Consider the following 21674-nt stretch of genomic DNA (forward strand, 5'->3'; position numbering starts at 1 on the left):
ATAGGTGGCGGTAATGCACTTATAAGTCTGCGATCCGCCGTAAAGCAAGAAGAAGAAGACGCGTCACGTGCCGGCTGAAGAAGACGACGGCTGAAGGTAAAAAACTATATAAATACTGTTCAGTTTCTTGCACAGACCGATCGTTTCGTGTCTTTACACATCATTGTATCGTCACGAGCCACAGGGTTTAATTTGGTTTTGTTTGTGTATGTTTTTTTTACTCTCAAAGCCGTGATTCCCATTCACTTCCATTATAAGACTGACAGACTGCAACGGTTTGAGTTAAACATCTTCGTTTGTGTTCTACTGAAGAAACAAGGTCACCTACATCTTGGATGCCCTGGGGGGTAAGCAGATGAACATCAAATTTTCATTTTTGGGTGAACTATCCCTTTAAGCAGGCCTAGCTGAAAAGTGATCAAAACTCCTCTAAAACCAGCTAAGACCAGCAAATTAACTTAGACTGGCTGGACCAGTATGGAGATTTATTCTGGTTTAAGTGTTCAGGTCTTCAGATGGTCTTGCTGAAAAATGATTACCCCAAAGGCTGATAAACCATATTAGACCAGCAAATTAAGTTAGGCTGGCTTAAATATTTTTTTTTTCAACAAGGAACCAGCCAGCCTGGAGATTTATGCTGGTTTAAGCTGGTCTTTTCAAGAATTAACCACACATGGCACTGTTCCCATTTGTCGGGACATACCATGCTTTTTTTTTTTTTACACTGAATGTCCCAGTAATGGGACACACTGTGTCTTTCCAACAAGATTCTTGGCTATTTTTGGGTGAAAATTATTTAAGAGCATAGCAAGGCCTAAACTCTTGATTTTGAGGCTGTCTTTAAGCATAACCTATCATAAATCTGATTTACTCTGTAATGTTTTTGCTAATAGTTTGCACAGATTTACTTAGCAAGTATCCACTTCTTTTTTTTTTTTGTCAGTCATAAGTCTTTTATCAGATGCCAGTTTTATTCCATAACCTCTTTACACTTCATAATGAGTCAATTAGCACTGTTCAGAATGAGCAGCTAACATGCTAATGGAGATTGAGGTAATGTTGGGATAATAGTATCTCTTGTGTTTTAGAATGGTCAGTTCAGCTGGTTTCAATGAGATGTGTGATAGACTGCGTGTGCGTCCACGTCCTGTCAGCAGGTTTTGAGTGGGGGACGGGGATGTTTTCTCTGTGTGGCTCACTGAACTTCCACATCTGGAGAATGAGACAAATAGAGGCCAAGGAACTCAGCTGTTCTCCCACACTGGCCCAAAAAGAGACTCTCAAAATAGATTTCTGTTCCAAACACTGACATTTCTGAGCACATTCTTTCTTCTTAATTGCTCCAATGAGAGAATTTGCTGGAAATGTGAAACTGTGAATGAATGCTAGGATCATTAGCACTGTGGTTGCATCAGGCTAATGTTCATGTTGTATCCAAATTACCATAATTACGAGATTTTACTTTGAGTTATATTAGTATTAATTTCTATGATTAAAAAAGTATTTGTGAAAGAAATAAAGAAACCCACTAGTGTACAAACTGTTTTTATATGCCATCACAATGGTCAAGTAAATGGAACCCAGTTTTAGACTTATGTAATTATGAGATAAATTTATGAATTATGAGATACATATGAGTTACATTGTGAGATATGAAGTCACAATTGAGATGTAAGTTGCAATTTTGCAAAGTCACAATTCACAATTATGAAAGCTAGACGCAATTGTGAAATATAAAATCGTAACCGGGAGATTCAAGGCCAGAATTGTGAGAACTAGTCGCAAATAAAATTGCAAGAAAATAAATTATAATTGTAAGATATAAAAATAATTGTGAGAACTAGTCACAATTTATGAGAAAAAATGTAATTGTAAGATATAAAGCCAGAAATGTGAGAACTAGTTTAAAATGAAATTGTAAGAAATAAAATTATGATTGTAAGATATAAAGAGAATTGTGAGAACTAGTCGCAATTACAATGAATAAAATGGCAATTGGGTAAAATAAAGTCCAAATATAGAAATCGTTACATTGTGAGATATACAGTATAAAGTTGTATAAAGTCATAATTCTGAGATATAAATGGTCACAGTTATAAGAACTAGTCGCAATTACAAGAAATAAAATCGCAGTTGTGAGATATAAAAAGTCAATTATAAGAGCTAGTCACAATTGCATTAAACAACATAGCAATTGTGAGAAATTGAGATACAGTATTAATTCCAGCATGAAAACGTGAGTGCACTTTTAAAGAGATGTCTAGGTTTCTAGCCATGCTGTCATTTGCATACTTTTGTTAGTACTTTGGACCTTTTAGATGTGCAGTCTAGACAAACTGGAACAAACACTTATGGCTGGGGAATTTGAAAAACATGATTCTCTCTCTCTCTTCCAGATACAACAGCCTAGTAACCGGGCAGCGTGCCAGAGCCATCATAGCGATCTGCTGGGTCCTGTCGGTTATCATCGGTCTAACACCCATGTTAGGCTGGCACAAAGCCCACTCAGAAGAGGCCCTCAACAGCACCTGTCCACCCGGTATGATGGAGTGTTTGTTCGAGCAGGTGGTGGTCATGGACTACATGGTTTACTTCAACTTCTTCGCCTGCGTGCTGCTGCCTTTGCTCCTCATGCTGGCCATTTACCTACGGATCTTCATGGCCGCACGCCACCAACTCAAATGCATTGAGTCCAAAGCTGTACACTGCGAGCTCAAGTCCCGCTCCACCCTGCAGAAAGAGGTCCACGCCGCGAAATCTCTGGCGATTATCGTTGGCCTGTTCGCGGTTTGCTGGTTGCCGCTGCACATCATCAACTGTTTCACTCTGTTTTGTCCGAAGTGTGAACGGCCGCCGGTTCTTATCATGTACCTGGCTATAATTCTCTCGCATGCAAACTCAGTCGTGAACCCGTTCATTTACGCCTACCGCATACGTGAATTCAGATACACTTTTCGGAAGATCGTACGCTATCACATTTTGGGTAGACAAGAGCCTCTTTCTTGCAACGGGAGCACCCGTAGTACTTCAGCCCGAACGAGTGTGGCGGATTCTCTCCGGATTAAAGTCAACGGCCTGGTGCGAGACCTCTACACCGAACAGAGCAGCTCCACCAGCAGTTGTGAAAGTGCTGAACCCGGCCACACACACAGACCTGTTACTACAGAAAACGCCGTATTAGACAACCAGCCTATGGAACTCACTAATTCTCACAGACATCTGGGACTGAGGCATCCAGAGTTGCTGCTCACTGGGAATAATGAGGGCGTTGCATGCAGGAAGCATGCCGTACTTGACATTAAGGATGGGAAGGATCCATCCTCGCCGCTTCATGTTAAATCAGCTCTGTACCTACAAACAGCCCACTGTGTTGAACTCACAGAGGTTTCCTGATAATTAATACACTCTGAATGATGGATTCTAATTATTTATTGCTGCTTCAAAAATGATGGGCTAAAATATTAAATACAAAGTATGTATTTTTGCTCTTTTAAGGACTTGACATTATTGTGGAGCTGTAGTAGCTCAGAACTGAGTATGTTTGATATTGTAATTAATGTAAGGATAATGTACATATTAAAGAGCATCAAAAATGAATATCAGTTCTTTTATGAGGTTTTTTTTCAGTCTTAAAAATGTAAAAATTGTGAATTCTAAAAATCTCCTTTTCAGTTCATGAGTTGGAATTGGTTACAGGATGTTGAATTAGATTTTTTTCAGTACAAAATAAATTAATTGATTGATAATTAATCTGAGTATTCCCAAAATTAGAACAGTAAAACTGTTTAGAGATATTTGTCTTAAATTCAATACCCTCAACAATTAACACAGAAATTAAAAACTATTTTATATTTGTCATACAGACCCACAAAATGTCCATTACATTTTGCAAGATAACATTATAAAAAAAATATATTGAAACATTTGAATCTGTTGATTATATGGTATATTTATATTATAGGTTGGAGTTAACAAATGTTCTTCCACCATGGTCCATAAGGTAAACATTATTGATCAAATTTAGAGCAGTGTGTGTAAGATGTTACTAATGTCTGCACTGCACTTCCATTTTAATTCTACTTTCATAAATCCGAATTTGAATTACAATTCTACTGTAATCCTGTGTGCTTCTTTAATTCAAATTCAGGAATTTAAAAAGCATTTTCAATACAGTTCCTAATGGTTTGCACTGAGACTGGGAGCACTTGCTGATTATTTTCTTCACTCACTCAGCATCTGCACTGCAACACAAACATAAACCCAAACTTCTACATGCACAGATACCCACAGACAACTGATTTGTTAGTTGATTTCTATCTGGGAACTGGGCGAGCATGTTAATGAATGTTAGTCAGCAAGATTTCATTAAGCTAGCATATGCATGCAGCATTGCAACTCATGCCGTGTATTTTGGCTGCATATTTTGTAGGCTCTGTGAAAAGTTTTAAGCAGTGTTACTCTTTGACTCTGTGGTTTTCTATGAGGAACTTCCCACAAATAGGTTGCATTTGAGTCCCATTATTTCGGTTTTTATTGTATTAAGGGCACACATCCCATGCTTTTTGTTTTGAGAACTATTAGATAAGTTATATATCTCATATAAATGTAGCCTAGCATAAAAGTAGCTAATTGTAAACACACTGTGTTCACTTAAAATGGTTATTTTGGCCTTATTGACTGCAACTTTTCATAATAACTGTTTAGACAAAGTTGGTAAAAGGGTTGCAAAATTAGCAAATCTCATAAAATTAACAGAAAATTGCACGAGACAATCAACATTTCCTAAAGGTTAAGCACCTCATTTCACTGACCATTTGTTTAAACTAAAATTATTTTTCCTGCCTTATTTTATTTGTGGAAAGATTATCTAAATTAAACATCACTCTTTTGCAACAATGCTCAGGCACAATTCATGAAACGCGATTTCACGTCAACCCATTGCTTGAGTTTTGTGCCACTTCTCTCTGCTTCGTCATAGCGTACATCTGTATGAGATCAGATCATCAGTACTGGGCCACAGAAATAGCAACGTGGACACATTTTCCCCTACTACATCAATAAATTGCCATTACTCAGCTGCACATGAAGGGCTGTTGTCAAATAACAAGTTTGAGCACATACAGATCCCTGATTATAAGAGGTCTGTAAAGATAATGTAGTTAACAGTTTGTGTAATAAATGAAGATGTTACTGTAATATCCTATTGCGTATCATAATTTCTCATACCAAACAAGTATTGTTATGAGAGAATACCAGCAGCTAACAGAAATCTTTATATAAACTCTACTATTTTTTTCTTTCTGTCCTCTATTTTTCCTTGTTAAACTGTTAGTTGCAACTGTTAATTCTGGTCACCCAGTGCATTGTGGGGATTTTTCTACAGGTTACATCGATACGTCATAGTGGGCGACAAGTGACTCTTTATGAGTGAGTCAATGAATCATTCACTCAAACGATTCATTCACAAACACTGATTCATTTTTTCTTTTCTTTTTTCAAACACTGATTCATTCAGTAACAAAACACCGCTACTGTGACGTGCGATGTGGCTGCGTTTGAAACTATTTTTGATGATGTTTAGAAAGAACAGACGAAGAAACGGGCAATATGCTGTAAGCTACTCAAAACTTAATGTTTACTGAATGGTTGTATATATTAAATACTATTGCTCATAATATTGCTTTAATATTTTATAATCGGTAAACTACTTGGCCTAAGTGTGATATAGCTCAAGTGCAGGCTTTAAAATGATTTGCGATTTTCCTTCCAAAGAAGGAGTCTCCAGATATGGAGACATGAAGTGGTCATCCCGGGAGAGTCCTTCTCTTGGGCCGCTGTACTCGATCACACGCTGAAGGGTCTTATGAATCCTAACATATCTTTCCCAGCCCGTTCCCAAAGTCCCAAAAGATTCCAGGTTAAAGGGTGCACTAGTGCATCTCAAGAGATTTCTAGAGTAGCCTATTTTAGGGTAGCATTATCTTTTTCTGAATCGAGCTCCACATATGATATACAGATATACAAATCTGGGTACAGAGATCTTCCTACTTCAAACACACCTGATTCAGATTGAATCGTATGTAGACAGACTAGGCCTGCATCAAAACTGCTGAAAAGCTCTTGAGCTAACGGATTTTTCACAAAATGTTTTACACACAAACATTTACAGTAATCCAGCTCGAGTTATTTCAAACAAAAGCTCATTGTGTGTTGACACAAAATGATGTTAAATGAACCCGTGTTCCTCGTCTAAAAATGCAGTATTCACACCCATCTTCCTAATGAACTCTGATTATGACTCCTGGGCTGGTCTCCGTGTCTGCCAGTGCCAGCGGAGCTTTTGGATCATCTTACCAACAATAGCAATTTGTGTCTGCACCGACATATAGGTACTGTCGTTGCACTTCAGGCGTCCCGAGTTCGAGTTCCAGCTCACTGACCTTTCCCGGACCCTCTGTCTCAATTGTATCAGGGGGCAGTTGTAACATTCAATTCCTCCAATCAGAAACAAGCTAGAGTGATGATGACACTACAACATGCTCAGGCTCAGCCAAATAAAGACTATAGAATACCTTAAAGGGACTTTGGCTTGGCAGGATTCTCGATCTGCCTGTGAAAAGGGAACACAAGCTTGCTCCAGATGCTTTGGCGCTGCGCAGACGCATCGGCGTATGACATCAAAGTACCGCGAGAGCAATTCAAAAGCACAAGAGTCGTCTGTTCTCCAATCGGTACTTTTATGTCATACGCCGATCGGTCTGCGAAGCGCCGATTCATCTCGAACAAGCGTAATAATCATTGCACCTCAGGAGATTTTTTTTTTTTAACGATACATTTATTTTGAAGGAATGAAAGTTACTTTTTGTATGTGCAGTATTTTTCGTCTGCTGTTTAAAGTTCAGATGATTGCAAATTTAAACTTACATTTTATCTTTAGGTTATTGATAAAAAAAAAAGTATGCTAACATGAACAACCTATGTTAATATAGACCTAGCTCCTTTATTCTGTTAATATTCTGTACATTTCATTAAAGTTTGGTTAAAGATTGCTCTTGACTCATCAGTTGATTATGTATTAGAATAACATATATTTAAATAATATATTAAATATTATATTAAAAAAAATTAAATCTAGTTACCTCTAGAATAGTTGTCTTCTACAAAAATAGAAATAGAAATAGAAATAGACTTTTGCTTTTTGAATGCATATGATGCCTGACATCTACAAAAAAAATCTTAAGCAACATTATTGGATATTACAGCATAACGTGATTACTTTGAAGTATGCCTTTATTCGAGATACAATAGGTTAATATGACTTATTTTTCAGTGTTACAATTGCCTCCAGACACTGTTACAATCGCCCACACAAAGGGGGCAACTGACTTCTTTCATTTAATTTTATATTATAGTCTTGTCCTTTGAAATATATATAAATTGTATTATTAATTAGTGCACCTATATATTTGTTTCTTATGTCAAAAGATGACAAGTGTATATCAAGTAGTCTGTGAGGTATGAAGGAAAATGTAACATTTTTTTACAATTGCCTCCAGTCTCCCCTATATTTATAAAACATGTTAACCCTTGGCACACATCTAGATTTTATTGAACTAAGCAAACATGCTGATTGGTCTAATATTTGACATAAAGGTCGTAGAGGGCTTCATATCACATCTAAAATTGTGGAAAAGACCTGTTGATGAAGCTGATGATGTTTACACACTGATAACATTTTTTTTTTAACATTTGAGGTTATGACTGCTCAAGCCTGTGTTGTCATGGAGTTGCTGTCTGTGTCTCATCGGCTGTTATTCTGGCAAGATTTACAGGATTGTGTATCAGCAATGGTGCTATAAAACAGCGGTTCTCAACCAGAGGGCCTGGGGCCCACTAGGGCTCCTCAGCTCCCAATTAAAGGGGCCTCAAGATGACTAAAAATATATTTTAATTTTAAAAGTGTGGTGGGAAAAAAACATGTAAATTAATATATTCTATGATACAACTGGGTGTTTTTATAATGCATTTACAATACTGTTCAAACATTTGAGGTAAAGATTTTTTTTTTATCAAAATACATTTAAATGGAAATATTGTGAAATATAATTACAGTTTTAAATAACAGTTTTCTATTTGAATATATTTTAAAATGTGCTTTATTCTTGTGATGGCAGAGCTGAATTTTCAGCAGCCATTACTCCAGTCTTCAGTGTCACATGATCTTTCAGAAATCATTCTAATATGCTGATTTGCTGCTTAAGAAATATTTCTGATTATCATTTTTGTGCAGCCTAATATTTTTGTAGAAACATGATACATTTGTTTGGATTTTTTAATGAATGGAAAGTTCAAACTAACAGCATTTATGAAATAGAACATTTTTGGTATTTGTTATTACATTATAAAATTTAATTTTTGTTATAGGCCTACATATTATATTATCTTTATAATTCACTTCCAAAATGAGCTTGTACTCAAACCACGATTCATGTGGTTTAAAGTACAGGGACAAAACTTCATCAGACATTTAAATGAATGAAGTTTGCTAACCTCTTAGTCATTCAAGACTCATTTCTTATGGCACAGCTTTTTTCCCAAGTTAGTACTGAAATAGCCACAACTGGGACGGACTTGTGTTGTTCTCTTACTGTTGCGTTTAAAGTCATGGGAAAAAGACTATAGATATTTTCCCCACTCAGCTAGACATGTCCCGGATAAGTACTTCAAAGTATCAAAGAACCTGTCTGTCTGTGTACTAACTTCATGGAGACAAATCAGACTGGTCTGCTTCATAAAAAAGAGTTCTTTCTCTCTTCTCTTTTCAAAGGGGTTACAGAGAGAGAGAGAGAGAGAGAGAAAAAACTGTGAGTAGTGAGTGAAAAATGTAGCCTGGTAATATGCTGCTGTTTATGTAATGCAAATTCTAGTCCAGGAGGGGAGTTCATCCATAGTAGGATAATATTCTGATTACATTGAGTCTAGTCTGCCAATTACATTCAGTCCTGTAGAACTTTACAGCAATCCTCATAAACCGGGGCTTTGTCTCTAGGTATGGCTGTCGTCAACAACATTTAACTACCTTTTATTTTCCTACTGTGTGAACAGACACGTTCGTTACTGCAGGCTGCTGAGACAGTAAACGCATCTTAAGACAGAGATGTTCGTTACTGTGATATTTGGTGGTAAGTGCAGGATAATTTATATATATTCATATTACATACATACACATAAATACAAACTGTACGATTTTGAGTGCTTTTGAGGGAAGTTTCTTATGCTCACCAAGGCTGAAGTTAACAGTAATATTGTGAAATAGCATTACAATTGTTTCAAATAATGCTTTCCTTTTTTAAGATATTTTAAAATTGATTCCTGTGATGGCAAAGCTGAATTTTCAGCATCATTGTTCCAGTCTTTGGTTTCACATGATTCATCAGAAATAATTCTAATATGCTGATTTGCTGCTTAAGAATATTTCTTATTATTATTAATGTTGAAAACAGTTGTGCTGCTTAATATTTTTTATGAAAACTGTGATGCATTTTCTTCAGGATCCTTTGAGGAATACAAAGCATTTATTTGAAACAGAAATATTTTGAAACAAATGTCTTTACTGTCACTTTTGACCAATTTAATGCTTCCTTGCTGAATAACAGTGTTTAATTTCTTTCTTTTAAAAAAATTAATCCTACCCTTTTTGAACAGTAGTGTATATATTAAAGTGGTCATATGATGTGATTTAAATTTTTCCTTTCTCTTTGGAGTGTTACAAGCTCTTGGTGCATAAAGAAGATCTGTAAAGTTGCAATGACTAAAGTCTCAAATCCAAAGAGATATTCTTTATAAAAGTTAAGAGTCAGCCACACCTACCTAAAACGGCTCGTTCTAACACTCCCCCACATGTCTACGTCACGATGTGGGAAGATTTACATAGCACCGCCCAAATGTTCACGCAAAGAAAGAAGGCCTAACTTTGATTCTCGCTGTAGTATTGTTGTTGCCGCGGCCGCCATGTCGTGAAGACGCTGTGTGTGTCGTTGTGAAAGCGAAACTACTTTGTTTGAAGATATCTGCTTCGTCATGCCTGGAGCTGATCCGTGCTGGTCGCTGAGGAAATACATCGACTTTGCGCTGTGGATCGCCGAATCAGCTTTCACCGTGGACGAAGCGGAGTCCAGCCCGGGGTCGTCACATGTGGTTGCCGCCGCTCATTCAAGCCTGCCGTGTGTGACCCTGTGTGTTTTGTTGTGAAAGCTAAACTACTTTGTTTGGCATTCCAAAAGAGGACACGACCAGAAATCAGTGGTTAAGTTGTATTTACAACACTGTTCCAGAACAGTTCAACCCAAAATTCAGATGAGTACAGCGTTTCTGCATGTTTCCTGGCTGAGTAGACTACAATGCCGGCTGTTCTGACTCACAGACTGTAAGTAAGTTTTCATATTTAAATAATTTGCCACTGATGATTCAAACGCGAGTTTTGAGCAGTGTAGAGTAATGCTTGTTGTTTGTCATTTCTCCGATCAGAAATGCAGACATGGTTTTATGTTTACGCGGCGCGATGCAACACAATGTGTAAAAAGACAGTATAAATCATTATAATCCACTGGATGTAACAAATGCCTCGTTTATAATGGGTTTTCATGTTTTTGTCTCGTCGCTCCGGCCTGGAGACGACATCACAATATAGTAAGGGGCGTAACATTTCCATCACATGCTTGAGGTATTCAGCCAATCACAATGCACTGGATAGTTGGCCAATCAGAGCACACCTCGCTTTTCAGACCGATGAGCTTTGTAAAAATCGATGCGTTTCAGAAAGGCGGGACATAGAGGAGAAACAATAATGTACAGAAGATGGAAAATAATGTTTTTTTTAACCGCATAAACACATTTCATTACACCAAATGCACAAAATATTGTTCTTTTTAGCAACATCATATGACCCCTTTAACATTATATTTTTTTATAGAAAAGTTCCTTTATTTTATAACTGGATTTTTTCAAATATATTTCTTACAGAGGGAAGAGAGGAGATATTGAACCTAAATTGCAAGGTTATAAACTTCATCCACTGCATAAAAGAAAAATGCAATCTGGATCCCCAAGGTAACTTAAAGTATGCTTCAGCTCAGGTCAAATATGGGTTAATATTGAAGATGATTTGAATTGAGTTACTTAAAAGTTTAATGTAACATTAATTTCAATGGTTAAATTATATTCTTAAATTTTTGAAGTATAAGTATGTTGTCTCTGCCTGTGCAAAACACTACACTCTTAAAAATAAAGGCGCTTAAATAGTTCTTCACAGCGATGCCATATAAGAACCATTTTGGTTCCACAAAGAACCATTGAGTCTTTAAAGAACCATCTCTTTCTTACCTTTTTTTTAAAAGAAAGAACCTTCTTTCGCCACAAATGCTCTTAAGATGTTAAAGGTTCTTTATGGAACCATTTAGACAAAAAGGTTCTTCTATGGCATCGTGAAGCACTTTTATTTTTAATTATTAAAATAATTAGTTATTTTAAAAAACACTGTGAAGTTTTATTCTTAGGGTCTGGGGGTTGTTCAGCTCCAAGCAACACTAAAAATCAGAAACACACTTGCTAAGCTACTAGCTGTTAATTTGAAGCTGAACAGACTCAGTGTAGGTGATCTAAAAAAAGAACTGTTCTCTGTAGAGACTGTGGACAGGATGGGAGAGCTGGTGAACTTGGCAGAGAGAGCACAGAGCACCAACTTCGTCAGCAGTTTGCTGAAGGAGAGAGAGAGAGAGAGCTATATTCCATTGCATGTATCATGTGAGTTTGCCCTCACCTACTTCAAGTACATCAGATACCACAACAACTATGGAAAATCAGTAAAAACAGCTTTGTATGTTCCCTTGTGCAGGAGGTGAAGGCAGTGAAGGTCCAAAGTATACTGCAGTCTTTGACTTTGGGACAAGTTACCCTGAGCTAGCAGGCAATGCTTCTATTTCTCATTTGTTCATCTATAATTTATTAAAAAGGAAGAATTTGATATCAAGAAAAACACTCCTTGCTACTTCTTTTCATCATATTGTTCTTTAAAAGGAATTTCCCACAAATCAAAAAAAAAAAATGAATTTAACATGTTCACTAGCAGAAATATACGATTTTTGTTATGGATATTACATAGTAGGTTCTCTATTTAATCTAATCTGTTTTTCTGCTAAATTTAGAGATTCTGAGAAAACTGTCAAATCCTTCAAAGGAGAGGGACAAAAGGGGTGGAGCATCTAAAAGAGGAGGAGTAAGTCAAAACCGCATCAAAGCTGCTGTCAACTTTAAGAAAGCCATCACAACACCTCGGAGCTGAAGAGTCCATGGACAGGACCCTTTTCTATTGTAACATGACAATGCCTCTGTGTATAAGGCAAGGTTCAAAAAGAAATGATTGATCAAGTCAGTGTGGAAGAACTTGACATGGTCTGCAGAAAGCCAAGTCCTAATCCCAGTTGAGCATCTCTGGTGTGACTTTATATGCAGACCTTGAGCCAAAAACTCATCACTAAACACCAATGGCTTGTACATATGGGTACAGTCATTTTAGACACTTCCAAAACTGTTGCAACAGAGATGGAAATACAAATTTTAAATACATGAATTATGTTTTCCATCTTACGTTGCCACCGTTTTGGAAGTGCCTTTTTCTGCTCTAAAGAAGGGGGTGTCCCAATACTTTTGTCCATATAGTTTATGTACAAGTCATTGTTTGGTGATGAGTTTTTGGCTCAAGGTCAGCATTTAAAGTCACACCAGAGGTGTTCAGCTGGGATTAAGACTTGGCTTTATCATTCTTTATCATTGGCTGAAATCAATCATTTCTTTTTGAATCTTGCCTAATACACAGAGGCATTGTCGTGTTAGAATAGAAAAGGGTCCAGTCCAAACTGTTGCTATAAAATTAGAAGCACACAATTCCCTAGAATATCATTATATGCTTAAATATTAAGATTGGTACTCATGGAAATTACTAAAGAAGTCAAGCCTGTTCATTAGAAGGGGGTGTCCCAATACTTTTGGCAATATAGTGTATAAACTATAGTTCAGACTGTTCACAATATCACAGACTTCCTTGTAAAATACCTGTTGCAAAACCCCTAAACACACACACCTGTTGCTGAATTGCTTGGCAACTGTAAACAGCCTAAAGTTATAGCTAATGGACTATGTTACTTGCCTGGAGAAATGTTTCTATTATTAAACTGGTATAATCATTCATTTTTATTAATAAAGGTAGTTATTTATTTAGCATTGGAGTCTTTTATCATATTTCCATTGCTGCTGCTCTAAAAGCAATTATTAGACTCGGATCTGTGAAATACCTGATTGTGATTGGTTAATGGCAGCATTCTGTGGTTCATTAGAAGGGGGTGTCCCAATACTTTTGGCAATATAGTGTATATTAAAATGTGACACTGTTTCACAATATCACAGACTTTACTGTATCAAATAAATGCATTTGTTAAAATAAATCTTACTGACCCCAAATTTGATATATATTAGATGTAACATTTAGATGTAGCCTAACGTAATGCGATATATATATATATATATATTCATACAACAGTTCGTTCTGGTTCTCAAATCTGATTGGTTGAGAACCGTGAGATATCGTACTGGTATCGCTACAGGAATGCCCTTTCACAATTTTGTATCACTCCGCTTGTTCTAGCCGGGTCTATGTTTTTTTTTTTTGACGATTCATTCAGCTAATCATAGAGTAGTTAATATAAGAAGAAACGTCTAGCTTCGCGGTCTCTCTCTCTCTCATTTGGATACACATCTTGCCGCATTGTTTCTCTCTTATAACCTCATTATTTCTTACTAATAACCTAACTGAAGCAGCACATGCCCTTGATACGAATTCTAAAAGTGACTTATGTTTAACTGTCAACTTGAGCTTTGAATCCGTGGCGGAAGGAAGTAGTTCCGCACAAAAGAGGGTTTTATTAGGCACTCTGTTGTTTCTTGTTTAATTACACATGTTTCGTCGAACTGTTGTATATATCAATATGCAATATCACTCTCGTACTCGAGTGATACCGGCTCTATATCAGCGGCTGTGATTGCCTCCGGGCTCCGGGACAAGGCTGCTGATATAGAGCCGGTATCGCTCTCGTACTCGAGTGATATTGCGTATATAATTTGTTCATTGTTTAATTAAATATAAAGAGATTAGGTTAATTTGAATGACTGTGTAAGAAAATGACTGTTTAAAAAAAAACAAAAAAAACTTTATGGTCACTATATCTTTTTCAGCATTCCTACGTTTAAAAAGAAATGCCTTCAGCTAAAAAGCCTACAGGTCATACATTTGGTCTGAAAACTAAAATTAAAAAAATTCAAAAGGCATTAATGTTTGCCTACAAAACCACCACTGGCTCTGCACCCCTTTACCTAAATTCATTACTTCAGACTTATGTGCCCTCTAGAAGCTTGCGTTCTGCAAGTGAACGATGCATTATTGTGCCATCCCAAAGAGACACAAAATCACTTTCACAGACTTTTACATTAACTGTTCCCTGCTGGTGGAATGACCTGCCCAACTCGATCCGAGCAGCTGAGTCCTTAGCCATCTTCAAGAAACGACTAAAAACACATCTGTTCCACCTTTATTTGACCCTCTAAATTAGCACTCTCTATTCTAATTCTATTCTTTATATATAAAAAAACTTGCCCCTTTTAGACTTGCACTCTATTTGTTTACTAACTGCTTGTTTTCTTTAAAAAAACTTGCTTCTCTAATCTTTTTGTATTCTATTTAATTGTTTTCTTTTTATTTATTATACAATTAACAAAAGCAAAAAAGGCCTCTAACACTAGCTTGCTCTATTCTTTTTCTATTCTAGCTGTTTTCTTTTTATTTATTATGATTTAAATAAAGCCTTGCTACGTGTACTGCATTAAGCTAACTGAGACTTGTCATAGCACTTGCATATCATTGCTCTTTTGTTGATTTTGATTGCTTCCATTGTCCTCATTTGTTAGTCGCTTTGGATGAAAGAGTCTGCTAAATGTCTAAATGTAAATGTAAAACTGTTTTACTTGGTTTAACCTGACTTGGTAATACACGAAGGCCAACAACAAATCATGTAGGGATCACTTGGACCCTCTGTCTTGAACAGATTGCATAAGAGCTGGAAAGGTAAAGCTGGACATGTCCTAGTTAAATAGTAATGTGAATTCACTCTGTCTGCGAACTGAGCACGAGGACGACAGCTCAAAATGTCTGGGAAAGACTTTGAATCGCTAGAGAAGGTTCTGGAGACATGTGTACCTGAGGCTGAACTCAGAGAAGTCAGAAGACTGCTGTTCGGAAAACAACTTACGTAAGTCACAAGTGTTCACTAGACGAAGACTACAAAGCAGAGCTCAGTTATGACTGGAGGGAGCTGCAGCGCACACACAGATGACGGCTGACTTTAATTTGATATGAAATTGCTGTACAGTGAAACTAGGTAAATCTGAAAGAATTAAGGAGATTAACAGGTTCAAGCGGTTAGCACTCGTCCAAATGTAAGAGAGCTCTTATAGAAGTTTATTTTCGTAACTACATCTAGGTTGAAACTGAGTAAATGATTTATGGTGGACTTTGGCCACAAAGGGGTCTCTGGGAATGTCGTTGATGTTAACGATGTGAGTTTGACAAAATCTGACATGCTCTAACTTTATATGACGATATAATTCCCATAGATGTCCCATGAATAGAAACAAGTAACCTTTTCCTTGGTTTCATTTTCGATTTTTTTTTTCTTCAAAAACTAAATATTATTTACTAACGCGAACTTCTTGGCTACATGACAATAGCCAAAGAGTTTGTCTGTTCAAGCAAATAAATTATTTACCCCCGCATCGAAATTGTAAAACCTTTTGGTTTTGCTAACTTGCTAAATGTTTTGCCTCAGATATACTTAGTAAAAACACTTTGAAATAGACAGAGAAATACACTTTAAAATCAACACTTATGAAAATCATGGTTTTACTACAAAAAACATACTTAAACCATGGTAACCACAAATAAACTACACTAACCATAGTTTAACCATGGCCCTGTTGAAAAACCAGCATATGCTGGTTAGGTATGTTTTGATGCTGGGATGCTGGTTTAAGCTGGTCCTTTGCTGGTTTAAGCTGGTCCTTTGCTGGTTTATGCTGGTCCTTTTGCTGGTTTATGCTGGTCATGTGCTGGCAAAGGACCAACATTAACCAGCAAATGGACCAGTATAAACCAGCAAAGGACCATCTTAAACCAGCATCCCAGCGTCAAAACATACCTAACCAGCATATGCTGTTTTTTTCAATAGGGTTGCTACACTAATAGTTTAACCATGGTATTTGTAATACAATTGTGGTTATTCGAATGTTAATCAATATGCCAAAAAATCATGGTTATTACACTTTTACTATAATAAAACCATGGTTAATTTCCGCAAGGGTGCATAGCACTGCTGGTAATGGTTTGGTTGTTCTCTGTACATTCTTCATACACTGCTCCATTGTTTTCATACGACCTTAACTGAAAAACAAATGTATCCCAGACCATTACAATCATCCCTGCTCTTCCCTATTTGTCAAGTCAAGTCAAGTCACCTTTATTTATATAGCGCTTTTAACAATACAGATTGTGTCAAAGCAGCTTTACAGTATTAAATAGGAAAATAGTGTGTCAATAATGCAAAAGGACAATAGTAAACACTAAATTTTCAGTTAAACGCAGTTCATCATGAATTCAGTGATGTCATCATCCAGCTCAGTTCAGTTTAAATAGTATCTGTGCGATCAAGTCGACGATATCGCTGGAAAATAAGTTTCCCCAACTAAGCAAGCCAGAGGCGACAGCAGCAAGGAACCAAAACTCCATCGGTGACAGAATGGAGAAAAAAACCTTGGTCGGGGGGCCAGTTCTCCTCTGGCCAGACCAACCAGCAGGTTGTTCTATGCTGCAGATTGGAAATGGATCTATAATCAATTTGTTTGACTAAAGAAGTTATTGAGTGTTTGACATTTAAAATTGTAATGCCTTTCAGGAAGCTGAACCTTCCCCAGAGTGCATTAGATGCAGCAGAGGAGCAAGATTTTGATCTGAAGGGTTATGTGTTTGAGGCTTCTCCAGAGCAGCTCAGACCACCCAGAACTGTCCGCGTGGGACTCATTCAGAACAAGATAGTCCTACCCACTGATGCTCCTGTACTTGAACAGGTGAGAGAACACAGTGCATATAAGGGCCAGCTAGCATATTTTGGCTCTGATAGGCCCATATGTACATATGCTAAAACAAATTCCATATATGTATTTTGTACATTTGAGTTCATCCCACTGTTGGCTCAGTATTCTCATTTTGCTTTCACAGATCACAGCTCTGCACAAGCGAGTGGGGGAGATGGTGGAGGTGGCAGCCATGTGTGGGGTCAATATCGTGTGCTTCCAGGAAGCCTGGAGTGAGTACACAAAAACACACAAACACATGCATGCATCTAACTCTCTTTCCACTGAATTCATCACTCTCCAAATGTAGCAGGAATATATACAGCTCTCGGGTGTCATAAGAAGTTTATGGCATCTATTTTATTAAATACATGCATATTATTATGTTTTTTTTATTGGCCAACCTTGTTGCGGGGTGTTTTAATTAATCAGACCACACTTTTGAACAATATTAACAAGCAAAACGTTTCAAGGTATTTTTATATTACGTAATTGTTCACCAAAATGTAATTATTTATTTATTTATTTTCACAACATTCCTAGTTGACAAAAAAATTACTGACTTTATTGAACATCCTGTTAGGTTTGAAATTATATGAATGTATTCAGTTCAAAATGTGTGTGTGTGTGTGTATATACGAACATTAAATTATTTATAAATGGTATTATATTAATTATATATTATTAGTTATATATTAGTGCTGTCAAATTGATTAATCGTGATTAATCTCATCCAAGATAAAAGTTTGTGTTTACATAATATATGTGTGTGTGCTGTGTATATTTATATGTATATAATGCACACATATACATACATGTATATATTTAAGAGGAATATGTAATATATTTATATATGATATAAATCATATATAAATATGAATATATATACATGTACATATTTCATAAATATATACATATATGTGTGTGTATTTATATATACATATATATATATATATATATATATAAATATACACAGCACACATACATATATTATGTAAACACAAACTTTTTTCTTGGATGCGATTAATCAATTATATAATACATAATATATGTAATACATAACCATTTCTGAGCAATTTAATGTTTAATCTTAAGTAATTATTGATTACTAATCTTTCAGTTTTTTACAGTTCACTTCAAGAGTCCTGTGGTGTAATTAGTCTATCAATCAATATAATATGAATAAAATCTACATGCATCATATTTCTAAATTAATTTAAAGCAATTTTTAAAATAATTTTAGATGGAGAATAGCATGTCACACTGTTTAACACATGATCAACTATCTATATTTAGTCACAAATGTTTTTGTTTTTTATTCCACGGCTCTATATATCCATTTCCTGTTGTCCTCTAAGCAATTACTGAGCTTATTTATGAGCATATGGATCAGAAGACTTCTTGGCCTACAGTGATGTAACATGCCCGTGAAGACATCAGCAGAATCTGGTTTACATCAGCAGAGCACAGCAGGACAGTAGTGACGAAGTTACAGCTGCGCTCGCAGTTTGTCTGTTTGTGTTGGCTGTGGCATGCTGTAGGGATGCAAGCTGATGAAAGGGAGTCTCATGCTACAATTATAAACTCTCCAGGCATCCCAAAGGTCATTCCTTCCCTCTGGGTCTCAACAGGTCTCTTTGCCCAGGCTTCAACCCCCTTAACCACCACCCCACGTAAACCTTTGACCCCTGAGCTCTGACTTCCTGTGTTTCCATGCAAATCTACGAAGCATGTTTGCTTTGATAGTATTCATTTAAAAATGCCATGTAAACAAATAACATTTCGTCCTGCTCTAAACAAAACAACAACTGCTGATGAAAAATAAGACCATAAACTTATCCACTATACTCCTCATCCTCACTCTCAGCAAGCAAAACAACGTTTTAGTGGACACCAAGGAGAGTCAATCTCGATAGTTTGAACTCTCATAAATAAAAATCAGTTCTGGTAATAAATTCTTTCAGGGAACGCATTATTTTTTCCCTGTGTTCTCCATCCATAGCAATGCCTTTTGCATTTTGCACACGAGAGAGGGAGCCCTGGACAGAGTTTGCCGAATCGGCCGAGAATGGGCTCACCACACGCTTTTGTATTCAGGTAAGAGTTAAATAAATGGATGTCTTCCTGTAAAAGTTAGGATCATCCTTTTCTATAAAGCATCACCTCAGTCTTTAGTCAAATATTTAACCTCAGTCCACTAATTGATTATTTCTGCAGTCATTACTTCTAATGCTGATACCACATGTGCTTGATTTTCATTTTGTAGCTGGCCAAAAAATACAACATGGTGGTGGTGTCTCCTATTTTGGAGAGAGATGAGATCCACGGTGGAACATTGTGGAACACTGCAGTGGTGGTGTCCAATAATGGCAATGTTCTGGGCAAATCACGGAAGAATCACATTCCCCGTGTGGGAGACTTCAACGAGGTCGGTGTCACCCTCTGCATAACAGTCAAACAACTGTCAGTGTGAAAGAACACAGCTACAGTCACACTCTATATTTAGAATAATAGTGTCATCACTTGTTTACGTTAAGCTAAGATGAGTTAATTAAGCTGTAAATTAAATTTTGATATAGTGCAGTCCAAAAGTTTAAGACAGTGAAAATGCTTTTGCATTTGTAGAATAAAACAAACAAACATGCAAATTAGAATTAGGTAGTACTGTATTAAAATATACATTTGCGGTCAACCGTTTTGAATAATGAGAAAAAAAAAAAAAAAATGTATGTGTTTTTGAAACATGCTTACCAAGGCTGCATTTATATGATTAAAATACAGTAAAACGGTAATATTGTGTTTATTCCTGTTATGGCAACACTGAATTTTCACCAGCCATTACTTCAGTCTTTAGTGTCACATGATTTTTCAGAAATCATTTTAATATGCTGATTTTGAGCTCCGTTTGTATCTGTTATTGTTCGTACTCAAATATTAACAATGGTTTGTATTATTATCAGTATTGAAAACAATTTTTGCTGCTTAATATTTTTTTTGTGGAAAGCATGATACATTTTATATAATGAATATAAAGTTCAAAAGAACAGCATTTATCTGAAATCTTTTGCAACATTATAATTGTCACTTATACAGTCACTTTTGATCAATTTAATATGCCCTTTGCTAAATTAAAAATATTGCCCCAAATGTTTGAATGAAGCAACAACAGTGATAGTAAATTAATAAGACATGATTCTTGAGCAGCAAATCAGCATATTGAATGCTTTCTGAGATATCATGTGACACTGAAGACTGGAGTAATGATTTTAAAATATTTTCAATAGAAAAAAAATAATATTTCACTATATTACTGTTTTATTTTTGATCAAATAAATCCAGCCTTAGTGAGCACAAGATTTTTTTTTTTCAAAAACATTACAATAGGGTAGCCATATGTGCCATTTATATGGGTCACGTCCTGGCCATGATTTTTATATTGCTAAAACATCCAAAGTAGTTTGACCAATAACATGCAGGTATTGTACATAATCGATCAATCGTGGCGTGTCGTGCGTGAGAAGGTGAGAACGGTCAAACCGATGCAAATACGCGCACATGTTTGTTCATTCATTCGACTTGAAATGCGCACCGATCGTTGTATGATACCAAAGTACCGCGAGAGCAATTTGAAAGCATAAGGAGCCGTCTGCTCTGCTCTCTATAGCTCTCGTGAAATAATGTCATACAATGATCGATCTGCACAGTGCTAACAGCCAAAACCTGGATATTTTGGGCAATATAGAAATCCTGGCAAGGGTGCGTCCCGTAAAAAGGCCGGTATGGTCACCATACATTACAAAAATCTTATTTTAAAAAGAATTCCAAACTTTGGACCTCTAGTGTATTATACAAAAATGACCATGAACAAAAGTTGTAACAATGTATTATGTTTTTCAGAATCGTAAAACTTTATTTTCAGGTTTAAGTGACAAAAAAAATCCCCACATTTTTGAACCCCTCTGTACACAGTTATCAGTATTTTGTGCCACCACATGGGCATTTCTGTATTTTATTGGATTAACTGCTGTTCAATGCAACCACTATAGAAATTCTTGTTATCAGAGATTTGTTCCAGCATGTTTGGTGTCATTTTTCAAAAATTTTCAGGTTAAACGAGTTTGTTTGTGTGTGTGTGTGTGTGTGTGTGTGTGTATATGTTTATGTGGTTTATGAGGACACAAATTTGTATAATGACATGGGTATGACAGAGGTATTACAACGAGAAGGTGATTTATGAGGACATTTTCAGTGTCCCGTAATTCAAAAGGCTTATAAATCATTCAGAATGAGTTTTTTGAAAATCTAAAAATGCACAAAGTTTCTTGTAAGGGGTAGGTTTAGGGGTAGAGTTGGTGTAGGGCAATAGAAAATACGGTTTAAAACCAGTATAAAAACCATTACGCCTATGGAGAGTCCTCATAAACCATAAAAACCAACATGTG

At 36.3% G+C, this 21674-nt stretch overlaps 1 protein-coding gene and 2 pseudogenes across 1 annotated transcript; all 3 read left to right on the forward strand.

Moving 5' to 3' along the window:
- Window positions 1-2338: 2338 nt before the first annotated feature.
- Window positions 2339-3579, forward strand: LOC107602827 (adenosine receptor A2a pseudogene; annotated as a pseudogene).
- Window positions 3580-9131: 5552 nt separating this feature from the next.
- On the forward strand, window positions 9132-12340 carry LOC107602848 (uncharacterized protein C22orf15-like; annotated as a pseudogene).
- A 2810-nt stretch (window positions 12341-15150) lies between these two features.
- Window positions 15151-19908, forward strand: LOC107602847 (beta-ureidopropionase-like). Its single transcript, XM_016295447.1, has 5 exons — window positions 15151-15356; window positions 17055-17226; window positions 17378-17465; window positions 19235-19329; window positions 19499-19908. The coding sequence occupies exons 1-5, from the start codon at window positions 15253-15255 to the stop codon at window positions 19703-19705; spliced, it is 666 nt and encodes a 221-aa protein (XP_016150933.1). The 5' UTR covers window positions 15151-15252; the 3' UTR covers window positions 19706-19908.
- The last annotated feature ends 1766 nt before the right edge of the window (window positions 19909-21674 follow it).

This window comes from Sinocyclocheilus grahami, unplaced genomic scaffold (assembly GCF_001515645.1).
Source record: "Sinocyclocheilus grahami isolate Dianchi unplaced genomic scaffold, SAMN03320097.WGS_v1.1 scaffold336.1, whole genome shotgun sequence".
Taxonomy (NCBI): domain Eukaryota; kingdom Metazoa; phylum Chordata; class Actinopteri; order Cypriniformes; family Cyprinidae; genus Sinocyclocheilus; species Sinocyclocheilus grahami.

What these genes read in the sequence shown, in the direction of transcription:
- LOC107602847 (XM_016295447.1), top strand. Translation starts at nt 15,253, where the DNA reads ATGTCTGGGAAAGACTTTGAATCGCTAGAGAAGGTTCTGGAGACATGT. An exon ending in ATGCTCCTGTACTTGAACAG is followed by an intron (nt 17,227 to 17,377) that starts GTGAGAGAACAC and finishes TTGCTTTCACAG; the next exon opens with ATCACAGCTCTGCACAAGCG. An exon ending in GTGCTTCCAGGAAGCCTGGA is followed by an intron (nt 17,466 to 19,234) that starts GTGAGTACACAA and finishes CTCCATCCATAG; the next exon opens with CAATGCCTTTTGCATTTTGC.